Source organism: Glandiceps talaboti, chromosome 2, assembly GCF_964340395.1.
Source record: "Glandiceps talaboti chromosome 2, keGlaTala1.1, whole genome shotgun sequence".
NCBI lineage: Eukaryota > Metazoa > Hemichordata > Enteropneusta > Spengelidae > Glandiceps > Glandiceps talaboti.
The window spans coordinates 18,384,040-18,397,171 of record NC_135550.1 but is presented as its reverse complement, the minus strand read 5'-3'; the positions used below and the strand labels follow the sequence as shown (position 1 = coordinate 18,397,171).

The following is a 13,132-nucleotide window of genomic DNA, read 5'->3' as shown; positions in this document are numbered from 1 at the left end:
TTGTGAAAAGCTGTTCTTGGACTTTCCTATGTGATGACCTGGTGTTATTTGGTATTTATATTTATACATGTGTATCTGTCATTTTCATTAGCAATTTCTTTTAAAATTCAATTCAATACTGTAGTGTATATACATAAGTAAGACTAGTGTACAATTTGGTATTAAATATATTCATCTCCAGTCTCTACCTAATTTGATGTATCCACACTTGAGGTTAACAAACACTATTACTATATTGAACTATAATCAGTGTCAAAACGATGAATGCACAGCTCAAACCATGACACATGACACTCTTAGAAGACCACATATTTTTGTCACAACTTTCATGAGATGAAGATAAACTTTTATGACTTCTTCATCTTAGATAAATGTCTGTATAGAGAACTGAAAGGTATTGGGGGGGGGGGGGGGGAGGGGGGAGGGGCAAGATCTAACACCGGAAGAATATGTGGTAACTCAGAAGGCACTGAAATTGTCCACATGGACACATCAATGAGGAAATAGCAGGTGAGGATATCATCCTAAAGTATGTTTTAGTGTCAACTCCGCAGTTTGTTTCCTGTGGAACACACTATTTTGAACAATGCAGTGAAGCATAGACTCTGAGTCTGAATGAAGTGATTGGAACAGTGATCACACAATTGATTTTATGACTAATGTAATAATATTACCAACCTCTTCTGCCATCTGAAGCATACGCCTTGTACTCTCCAGGGACTGTAGATGAAGAAAAAACACACATACACATTAAATGAGAATTGATCCCCATATCTTGTCTCACTAAAGCTTTTAAGAAGGATGCAAGATATGATGAATTCATTCATAGATAGATAGATAGATAGCTGGACAGACGGATGAAGAACTTTATGATTACTAATATCTGTAACATACACAACACCTCACATTGGGGTTATATGAAGATACACAGACAACACATCTCACTGGTGTTCTATGTAACACACAGACAACACATCTCATTGGTGTTCTATGTAACACACAGACAACACATCTCATTGGTGTTCTATGTAACACACAAAGACAACACATCTCATTGGTGTTCTATGTAACACACAGACAACACCTCTCATTGGAGTTCTATGTAACACACAAAGACAACACATCTCACTGGTGTTCTATGTAACACAGACAACACCTTTCATTGGAGTTCTATGTAACACACAGACAACACATCTCACTGGTGTTCTATGTAACACACAGACAACACATCTCACTGGTGTTCTATGTAACACACAGACAACACATCTCACTGGTGTTCTATGTAACACACAGACAACACCTTTCAACAAGATTCCTCACACATTTACTCCCAACCTGTTTTTCAACTTACTGGCTCCCTTCAAATTAGTCTTTTTTTAAGTTGATATGAGGACTTAGCAATGTCACACTATTCCTACAACTCAGTTGACCTGCCACGATCACATGTGATTTTTACCATAAAAAAAAATTCATTAAAAGTGAAAAATTATTGCTTATAGTGAAACATGATTAAACTATTCATATATACACTTGAATCATTCAAGAGTTGTTTTACTACTGGTCATAACATGCTAACTCTTTTTTGGATCAAAATATCAAAAAAGCTATAATTGCTTCCTTTCCTAAAAAGGTGATATATCCAGGTCCTCCTTATGCAGAGTTGGAGCTAATTTTCAAGTTAGTTGTAAAAGTAGATGGCCAGCACAAAAAAGGAACTCAGTGACCAAGTAGGGGTGGACCAATACATAATTCCTCAAAAAGTACTTGAAAAGAATTGGGATGAGAATATAGATGGTTGTTTTTGCCAGTGACGACCAGCCCTTAGTACTTCTGATAGTGACTTTCACATTGCTTTAGGACAGTACCAAACTACCATCCTTAATTATATGTTTCATTGTCACTGTTATATTATACCGAGTAGTCTAGTTCCTATACAGTATCGTTACGATTTACCCCTCCACTCACAGTTTAGTTATAGACCTCACTGGCATCCAGAGTAATTATGTTACAAAGTGATCCCAAACTTCCCTTCCCTGAATTTACGTGACAATAAGCATTACTTACCATACAATCATGTATAAATTTACACAAAATAATGATTCCTATTAAAATCCTTCTCAAAAGCTTGTTTTGCAGCAATGAATATACTTAAATTTAACAAATCTTACATAGTTCCTCTGTCACTTTTATTTTTTTTAACACTAATAATATGCAGAATTGAAAGAAAACAACTGAACTATTTATTTACTGATTTAAAAAAACACACCCAAAAACCACTGTGTCTGTATATTCCTTTGATTGGAGTCTAAGAGTACAGAGTGTGTGTATATGTAAAGCCAATAACCTACGAGAATAGGTTAGTGTGTACTAGATACCTATAGCGAAGATTAGAAAGCTTACAGGAATTATCTCTGACTCGATTGGGACCTTGAGGTCCCGCCGTATCTTCATGCATAAGTCAGATGTTCTGTCAAGCTAGAAGAAAAGGCTTTGCATACTGATACATAATTACTAGTCTTTAGAAAATTGGATAAAATCTTAATCATCATATTCCCCATTCATCAAAACAGCAGTCATAAAAACTGAGGTATGAGAAACCACAAATGCTGATGTTGTTAACTGGCGACGTCTATACTACTAAAGTAGGACTGCATGTAATAACAGACCTACCTACATTCACTGTACATGATGGATAACCTTTGCTTAATTAAACCATCCATAAAAGCATGGTGACAGAATTCCTCCAAAAATTTTTTTTTTATAACTAACAGAGATGTCTATACCATTATAACTTTGAAATGGTATGGCCCTATTGCAAATTGTTTGTATAGTTTCATCTATGCTCGCTCACCTGTTATGCATATGGCAATCAATCACAGTCAGGAACACACGTACACAATTTTATTGGTTGATGTGTGTATCATATACAATACACTGTCACTACATCAGACATCTACAGGTTATTTTCAACAACCAAGATTATTTTTGAACAGAATATATTGACAGGAAGGAAATAATTGGTTCGACAAGCTCAGATTTTTGGTGATGTTACTTCAATAAATGCTGAATTTTATTTTTTGGTGATACGTGACAATAGCAAAACTTTGCCACACAGACTCAGTTGCAGGATTGTGAGCATTACACAAGACAAGTGTATACTGCCTACAAAGTGGTGAGCCATATTTGTGTTTCAGAACCAACCCAAATTGAACCCAATACATGTGAAACTGTAAAATTACTTACACTTAGAGATGAAATATTTTGTTCAGTGTTGCCATTGTATTGGTAGTTTTTATACTACAGTGAAAACTGAACTACATTGATAAATCTGTAAATAACACCTAAACATGTTTTTATCCTCTCCTAAAACTAAAATATCTTCCTCTCAGATTCTTGTAATACATACGACAAATTCTGATCTCTCCCTCTTTATCATGCCAAATACCAACGGGATTATGTCATATTTGGTTGTATAGCCATCCATGACAGGTAGATTTCGCTTTAATGGAAAAATATCATACATCATTACCAGTTAAAAGATTAATTGTTGTCATGGTAACCTATAAAAGAGAGTTTTCTGGAAGCAAATCATCAATTTATATTGTAACAGTGGTAGATCAGTTACATGGTATAGCATTTCATTTTTTAAAAGACTTTCCCTCAATTTCATCTAAAATGTATAGATTTTGTTGTATGACATTACACTATCATTGATATTCAAAACATCAGAATATAATGAGATAAAAAAAATCCCTATAATATTCTGCCAGCTCTTAGTTTGAACACATTAATAGATGATATATATACTGAAACACAATATGTACAAGTTTGTGTTGTAATATATAGAGGAATATTTCATTTCTGAGATTATAATTTGACAGCAAAGCAGTACTACTACTATCCGTTCAGTTTCGGATTGCATTTCCAGTGATAGTAGGTTCATGGACAGTCTTCATTAAAAAAGTATTTTTTGGTGAGATCTCAGTTTTGAGGGTAGGGAAAAGAAACATATAAGTACGATAAAAGTCAAATGGAACATTTTTATTTCTTTGTATTAAAAATTCCACTGCAAAACAGCGTTATCCATTCTGTCTGGCATGACATTTTCAGTGACTTCAGGAGAGGTTCATGGACATTTCGGTTTAAAAGTATTTTCAACAAGATTTCAGTTTTGATAGTGAGAAAGAAACATAAAAAATAATCGATAAAAGTAAACTGAAAATATAATTTTCACAGCATACACAGAATTGAAGGCTATTAAACTTCAAGATATAGAGACAAAAAAAATATGAACAGTCTACACAAAATTCTACTCGCATATTCTTGAAAGCCTGGATTGAAATAAAAACTGTAGCTATATCATAACTAGGGTATTCTGACAGCCTTAATGTCATCAATTTCTTCACTTTCGACGGAATAATTGAATTTGTGTATCAATGTTGTAATTGCATTATTGATTTCTTACACTGATATCTTTAGCGGCAGCAAATACTTCACAATATCACAAACTATGAAAGAATTGATCATGCCGACACTAACAGCCAAAACTGCTGGCAAATTCCTGGCTTGGTTAAAACAAATGTTCAGCTGTTATTTACAAAATGTATGTACAGTTTCAGTTCTTTTTTCGTACTTAAAGAATCCCTGTTTTAGTCTTAGCTACATCGAAGCATAATTTATTGTGGCAGGCAGTATCATTCTAGTGATACACTTTAAGGTGCTATGAATAAAATGCAATTGCAAACCTGGAAATTTTCAGTGTAGACTAATTTTTACTTATTTCGCTGGAAAACCAAAAGTTTAAAAATTAGTGACTAAGATGTCTTTTTGTACATATTATTAAAATACAATGTTCCAGGCCAAGCTAACTGTAAAAATTACATTTTTGGGGAACTTTGAAGATGATGAAATGAAATTTTTTTTTCTTCGAATTATGAAAATATCTATGCAGCTGTCTGATTACATTAAAAAGTTATTGAATACATATTTCATGACATTTACATGAAATTGCAAACTAAAATATCATAACAACATCACAGAACACCTGTTCATAACTATTACAACATTTGTAATAGAGTAATAATTTTGCATTTGGCTTAACTTCCTTGATATTGACACAATATGCAACAAATCATGCATATGTTCTATGGTAATCCTTTACTTACATATCGATGTCAGAAATACTATACTTTGGTGGTTACTCTGTAAATCCATTTCAACAATATATACAAATGATGTATATACCTTTCAAAAAACCCTGAATACTGAAGCCATAATCCTACTTACAAAGAACACAATGACGAGAAAGTGTGCAAGGGCTATAAAACACTTTCAAATCGTGTATATGACTTTGGGATATACTGATCTGGTATTACAGATAATCCATACTCTATGGTAAGGCTGTATTATATCTTAAGCTCTGGAGGAGTTGATATATGAATGTGACAATAGGAATTTACAGATTAGGAGAGAAAGGAATAGAATACCAAACTGGGATTGTATTATGTTACTGTCAGCTTATAAACTTATATCAAAATTCCAATCATACACTTGTCATTCAAAGAAACAGTTGTAAATATTGCTACTGTTTGGTAGATTCATCAACTGGAAAGTATATCAAACTTTTACTGAAAAGTGTTCAACCATTCTCCAATTAGCTGAATTACATGTACTTGTCTACTAGTGTGTACATGGGCTTGGTGTGTGTGCGTGTGTGTGTGTGTGTGTGTGTGTGTGTGTGTGTGTGTGTGTGTGTGTGTGTGTGTGTGTGTGTGTGTGTGTAAGTAATACAACTAAACAGATCATTCAATAGGTAGTCAAATATGATAAATTTGTTGGACTCTAACAGGGTGCAATCACCTCTGCAAGTACATGTACAATGACATACATGTATATAACCAGTCCTAATAACAAACTTTACGGAAATAAACTTAGTTAGAGATACTACCTGGTAGGACTTTAATACAAAATTGTAGTTCAACTCAACAATTGCTATGTCTCCACATACATCAGCAGTAAATTTGATCTCAAAATGTTGTATTTTTGCATATCTCAGCAAACTCACATTCCATCTGTCTAGGCTTTTCAATTAAATTCTTGCATATGTTACAGTGTTCTGATCACAGGTTCTGTATATAACCATTGGCAAGTGTGTAAAAAGACTGAATGCCTGTATCATACAAGCAGTATTGTATCAATGAAGATATGTGAAAAAGGATTGAAAATAACTGAATGATGATATGACATGATTTATTAATATGGGATGATGTCTTGTTAATTATTCACAAATCTGTAGATCTGATAATGACACATTATGTACTAGTAAGATCAGTTTCTCGGTGGAGTAACAATGATAACAGAATTCATGTGTGCCTCAAAAAGAGAAAGTAAATTTTAAATATCTTTTGTAATGGAAATTGAGCTGTGAAATGAATAATTCATCGTTTTTACGATAACAGTATGACATAAACAAGTTGCAACAAAACAAAAATATTCGATTCTTACTATCCCTGTATTTATATTGAAGGCCTATGGTATAGGATAAACTTAAAAATAGTGGCAATGGCACTGTAGTACAACTGTACAAAGCACGCATGATTTAAAAAAAAAATGTTTATCCATTCAACCTCGGTTCAGTTGTGCTAAAAAATCCACAACTGCAATTTACAATGAAATTATGAAATATCAAAAATATCTTTGTCTGGAATTCACTGTACAATAAATTCATGAATTCCTACTAATTTAAAGACTTTTCACATATTTCTAGCTTAAAAAAAAGAAAAGCATGGATTCTAGGCTACAAAATTGTCACGGCATCTACTACACCACAGTATTATTACAATTTCCCTTTTCTGATTACATAGAATTACTACAAATACAAGACACGAACCTGTCATGATACAACAATTTACACTAATTCAGATGTTTCATATTTCTAATAATTCTAGTCACACAATTTGTTTCCAATTCTCTCTATAATATATTCTAAATCACGGAGCTATATGTTTTCAGTGGGTTGCCCCTTAACTTTTGTGGATGTTTGCAAATGCTGTCTAGCCATTAATATAATATCACATATCAAACCCAACATGTTCAGACTCTACTATCGATCTACTAAGTCATGTATTTAACCTTTCTACTATTTCAGTTCCATGCATCAACCCCAAGTGACTGGATATACAATTGTACTATTTCCTTATCAAGATCATGATTCACAGATAGTGTGCAGGACATAGCAGCCGATATCATTTGACGCTATCAAATTCATACTTCAGATGCAGATATAAAGATGAAATACTAAAACATGTGTTGACATCACTAGATGCGGTCAATTCATATTTTAGATGTGGACATAGAGATGAAATACAGAAACATGAGGACTTGAAAATGAAATCCACACAATACACAACTCTTTGCTTTGCAGACTTGACATCAAATATTATAATGCAATAATAATTTTACAATAACTCAATTCAGCCATTGATGTTCTAATAGAGCTTCTTTGTACAAAGAATTTTAAAAATGAAATTAATGAGTTTAAAAAGTAATGTCAATACAGTTGAAATCTTCATATTAGTCTAAACAATGGTTCTCTCCTATGTATATATGAATTATGGCTGACGGCCATGGGATAAACAAACATCTCCATCTATCAATATTCCTGGCTATTTTCATAAATTGGCTGGCAATAAATGGCAGACAAAAGAACATCATCACCATATACAGTTCAACTATCATGTCTAACATCTACTATCATATACCTATGTCCTGTCCAGATCAATCGTTCTTATGCAAAATATCACATCTACTATCATATGGGATGTTACTGTCGTGATATTTGTGATAAATGTCATCAGAAGATGGTTTTCCGATTGGACAAGACACAATGGTGACTGATCTTTGCCGCTGATATTATCAGAAATTTTGATTAAAATATTCATAACCAAATGATGCCATGTTCATTTATTTATAATCATACATTAAATTGCAAATTCATAATTAGACTGTACAGGTACGTGCATTTTGCAGCGGTATCTCTAATTTGACTATAGGCCATTCAGTACAAATACACTGCACATTATTAATGATCAACTAACACACTACCGAAATTATGATCACTCAACATCCAGCTTTATACTAATATTTTCTGATCTTTTAGAGAACTTACTCTGTTACCAAAGTTGCATTTCTAAATAATTATGAAAAGTTACACCAAAATCTGATGAAAGAAAATGATTTTAAACATTTCATTGACGCAAGTTGACACGGTTGGCAGACTTTGCATATGATTCACACCTGACAAAAATGCATAATGCATAAAGAACATGGTGGCAGGCTTCCAGGCTGTGCTTTTTTTCTTTTTTGTTGTGTATGTGGCCAGGCTGTGCTTTTTGTGTGTGTATTTATTCTCTTTGAATTTGTGGGGATATATGGCCATATGATAATTAGTTATTACCCAATATGACCTTTGTGTTAGTTCATGTCACCGTTCGTGCCATTTCCGCATAGTGATACTCATCTTTCAACTTGTGTCACTATGTGAAAACAGCATTCACAGCGATGCAAACAAACAAAGAGGTGATATTGTGTAATAGCCTCTTATTATTAGACTATTACACCCTCAGTGTGTTTGATATCATCTCTGTTCCATATCATATCTGTTCCATGTGATGATTTTTGACAAGAAAGTACAACAAATACAACATTTATTTTATCTCTTTATTTTTTAAAGAAAATTTGTCCATTTTAAAGTGTTTATTTTCAAGTGATGAACACCATTTCAATGTGACCCCTGGGATGGGTCACCAAAGGTACTACTATTATCATTATCATTATTGTTACTGTAACTTTGTAAGTTCACAAGTTCATGTTGTTATAGGAGGTTGATACTTGTTGTTGGAGGTTGATAAGCTAATGTTGTTGGTGGTGGTGGTGGTGGTGGTGGCCAATGGGTAATTTTTTTTGTTTGCAGTTGGCAAATTACTGAGGTTGATAAGTTGCTCTTGCTGTTAAAAGTTTGAGAGAGTTGTTAATGTTGCTGGTGATTAATAAGATTAACACTGTTGTGGGAGGTTAGTATTAAATTCTCTTTCTACCAGGTAGGTATTTGTTTGTACACAACATACTACCAGTTGGGAAAAACAGAATTTAATGTTGGAGTTTGCTACTGTTGTTGTTGTTATCTGAGATTGATAAGTTTAATAGTGTTATTGAAAGTTGATAACTTGTTGTTAAAAAGGTCAATATATGTACAAGATTGAAGATGTACAAATGAAGAGTAATTATATACCCCTAGGGTTGATTAGATCACTTGTACATCCATAGGGTTTATTAGACGTGTACCTCCATAGGGATATAGACCACTTGTACCTCCATAGGGTTGATTAGACTACTTGTATACCCATAGGGTTTATTAGATCATTTGTATTGCCACAGGGTTGATTAGACCACTTGTATACCATAATGGTATACCCATAGGGTTGATTAGACCACTTGTACCTCCAAAGGGTTGATTAGACCACTTGTACAGTATACTCATAGGGTTTATTATACTGCTTATATGTCCACAGGGTTGATTAGACCACTTGTATACCCATAGGGTTATTAGACCACTTGTATGCCCATATAGGGCTATTTGACCACTTGTATACCCATAGGGTTATTAGACCACTTGTATGCCCATATAGGGCTATTTGACCACTTGTATACCCATAGGGTTATTAGACAATGTGTACCTCCATACGGTTATTAGACCACTTGTACAGTATACTCATAGGGTTTATTAGACCACTTATATGTCGACAGGGTTGATTAGACCACTTGTATACCCATAGGGCTGATTAGACCTTGATTAGACCACTTGTATCCTCATAGGGTTATTTGACCACTTGTATACCCATAGGGTTTATTAGACAACATGTACCTCCATAGGGCTTTTAGACCACTTGTATACCCATAGGGTTTATTAGACCACTTGTACCTCCATAGGGTTGATTAGACCACTTGTACGGTATACTCATAGGGTTTATTATACCACTTACATGTCCACAGGGTTGATTAGACTACTTGTATACCCATAGGGTTTATTAGACCACTTGTACCCTAATAGAGTTGATTAGACCACTTGTACGGTATACTCATAGGGTTTATTATACCACTTATATGTCCACAGGGTTGATTAGACCACTTGTATACCCATAGGGTTTATTAGACAATGTGTACCTCCATAGGGCTATTAGACTACTTGTATACCCATAGGGTTTATTAGATCATTTGTATTGCCATAGGGTTGATTAGACCACTTGTATACCATAATGGTATACTCATAGGGTTTATTATACCACTTATATGTCCATAGGGCTTTTAGACCACTAGTAAACCCATAGGGTTTATTAGACTTCTTGTATACCCATAGGGTTTATTAGACAATGTGTACCTCCATAGGGCTATTAGATCACTTGTATATGTACACTATGAATTGCATGCCAACACTTCAAGCCAGGCTCTTGCATTTTTGCCTCTATTCATGCTTTTGCATAGTATTCCAATCTTTGTATATGATCATAGCATATGTGAAAAAAAAAATTGAATTCCGGTGTATTATTTCCTATTTTTATTACATATGGTTAATGTGACTGTGTATGACAATACAAAGCTGTTGATGTTAACACTACATGTATGTCCAGTACACTTCATACCTAATAACATAGTTAGAATAAAATGTAAATTCAACTATCAACATTATCTGATCCTTGGTACAATTTTTAAGAGGAAACTATTTGCCATCTGTCAGTGTCTGTGTGTTAATTCATCATAATGAAAATACACTGACCCTCAGCAATGTTTGCTGGTATTAAAAAAAAATGTTTTTCCTATCAAATTATTCCAATACAATCTATTATACTAAGACAAGCAATGATTCTTAGTGAAAACAAAGTCAATGCTTTCATAAATGGATTTTTATGCATTGATGCAATATTTAGTGCAAAAAAAAAAAAAATTGACTAATGGTATGATAATGTTTAAAAGAATACTATAAATTTTCAAAGTACAAGATTCCAGGGTTATACAAATAAGCAGTGAAAATATGATATGTAACTAAAATCACACAATTATACACAGTACGTATCAGACAGCTCAGTACATTTCTTTAATAATTGGTGACAATTTATTTTCGTCCACAAATGATACCTGCAACACAGTGTATGAATGCATCTTTTGATGAGACATGTCTTGTTTAGGTCTTTGATACAGTTACACTAGCTCAGTATAATCTGCCTTTCAACAAAACTTTAATTGCACATAACATTTCCTATGTGTGAATAATGTGTTTGAGCGCTGCCTGATAATTATATACATAAGGTGATTTTCACATTTGAAATTCATCGAAACGAGAAAATTTAAAGCTTTTGACAATAACATAGCAGCTACTTCAGTAATGATCATTCCTGAGTGATAGTAATAAATTGTGCGTGGGTATGATATGAATAATAATTACTGATTTATCAGTTCTGGGATCAAATGCAGGCAAATTAATCTTGCTGGGTGACGATTCCTGCTCTTCCTGTCACCCTTGTGTCATTCTCAACAAAAGGTCACTTTTAATACATCCAATAATTCAATTTTTCTACCCTCTGATAATTTCATTCATGACGTCATCTACTGGCTGATGTACCAGTAGTCTCACGTTCCAAATTAAAATCAGGAATACAACTGTGGGTACATCCAGTACTTTTTAAAAAAATTTCTGTCACCTGAATTAGAATTCATGACTTGTAGACTTAAAATGAAATGAAATGACATGAAACACCCACACACAGGCCTCTGTCACAAGTTATATTTTCTTAACCATCCCTATGGGAAATATGAGACTACAGAAAGGAAGTAAAGGTGCACAATTCAAACCATACTATTACTAACGGACAATACAGGTGCATTTCCTAAATAATATCAAATATGTAAATATGTTCTCATTAGGAACTCATCAGTGACAATAGTATATTTGAAGTTGATTGTGCAATGAACAACTTTCAACAAAGAAACCTACATCCCTTGAGATGTAAGCTGTTGGCAAATGGCTTTTCATCCAAACTGTATGAGTTAGTATGAATTCTACTTTGTTTGATCACCTGTACCTGTAGGCATACATCAATTAAAGTCTGAACTTCTAACATTTCACTTAGACACATGGTATACTTTGCTTTTACGAAAAAGAAGTGAGTGATCACACTTGACTTTGACTTCTATGCAGTATCAACATACCTGATTATCATATGCAAAAAAAAAGAAATTTGGAACCTATGAAGATTTTTAAACTAATAATGTATTAAATGCAAAAATAAATGTAAACTGTACAATTTTTCTTTGGTTTAATTAACTTGAAAAAATGAAATTGCAAGGCAAACATAATTAGATCAACTTTGAATATATGCATATACTGCGACAGTGTTGAACTTCAAACAATACTGATAAAAATACAGTGCTTTATTCTCACACTTTCAATGTCAAGTACTGCAATCTCACCAAATCTTATAAATCTGATCACTATCTAAGCCAAAAAACAGTAAGAATTGTTTTTTGAGTTTCAAAGTCTTTATAAATATGAATATGAAATTGCAAGACATACACGTACACATTTACATCAACTATGCATACAATAGTGTAGGACTTAACAAAGACCAGTAAAATCACACTTGTTTGCTTTCAGACTTTCAATGTGAAATACTGCAATCTCACCAAATCTTATCAACACAGCTTACGTGATTCAACTAGGTAAGTAATATGTCTCCTAACGTCAGACAGATATCAATTGACAAAACACACTGAAAGAGCTAGGTGATAAACAAATGGCTAGTGGTATGATTTCATGACCAATCATTTCATGTTTCCATCACATCATATCAAATTCTATATTTATGCTCTGACGACAAGAAAACCTACGTTAGTTTGACGTCAACACACATCTGATGGCTGTTTATTCAGCAAAAAAATCATTATGAATTTAATGGTCTAAGCATATAAGGAACATTAGTCGATGTTGACATATGGAATGGAAAAATAAATTTACTTAGTATTTGGAAGCACCACAAGTACTACAATTTTGTGTTCTACAATTTTGTGTTCGAAGTACAGA

At 33.4% G+C, this 13,132-nt stretch overlaps 1 protein-coding gene across 2 annotated transcripts in view; it reads right to left on the bottom strand.

Annotated features, from left to right (window-relative positions):
• The window catches only part of LOC144450700 (synaptosomal-associated protein 25-like), a 70,133-nt gene that overhangs the window by 21,286 nt on the left and 35,715 nt on the right, over positions 1–13,132 (bottom strand). For both annotated transcript variants that reach the window (XM_078141365.1, XM_078141374.1), the window contains exon 3: positions 679–720. In XM_078141365.1, coding sequence (XP_077997491.1) covers positions 679–720 — 42 coding nt within the window. The remainder of the gene's footprint in view (positions 1–678; positions 721–13,132) is intronic.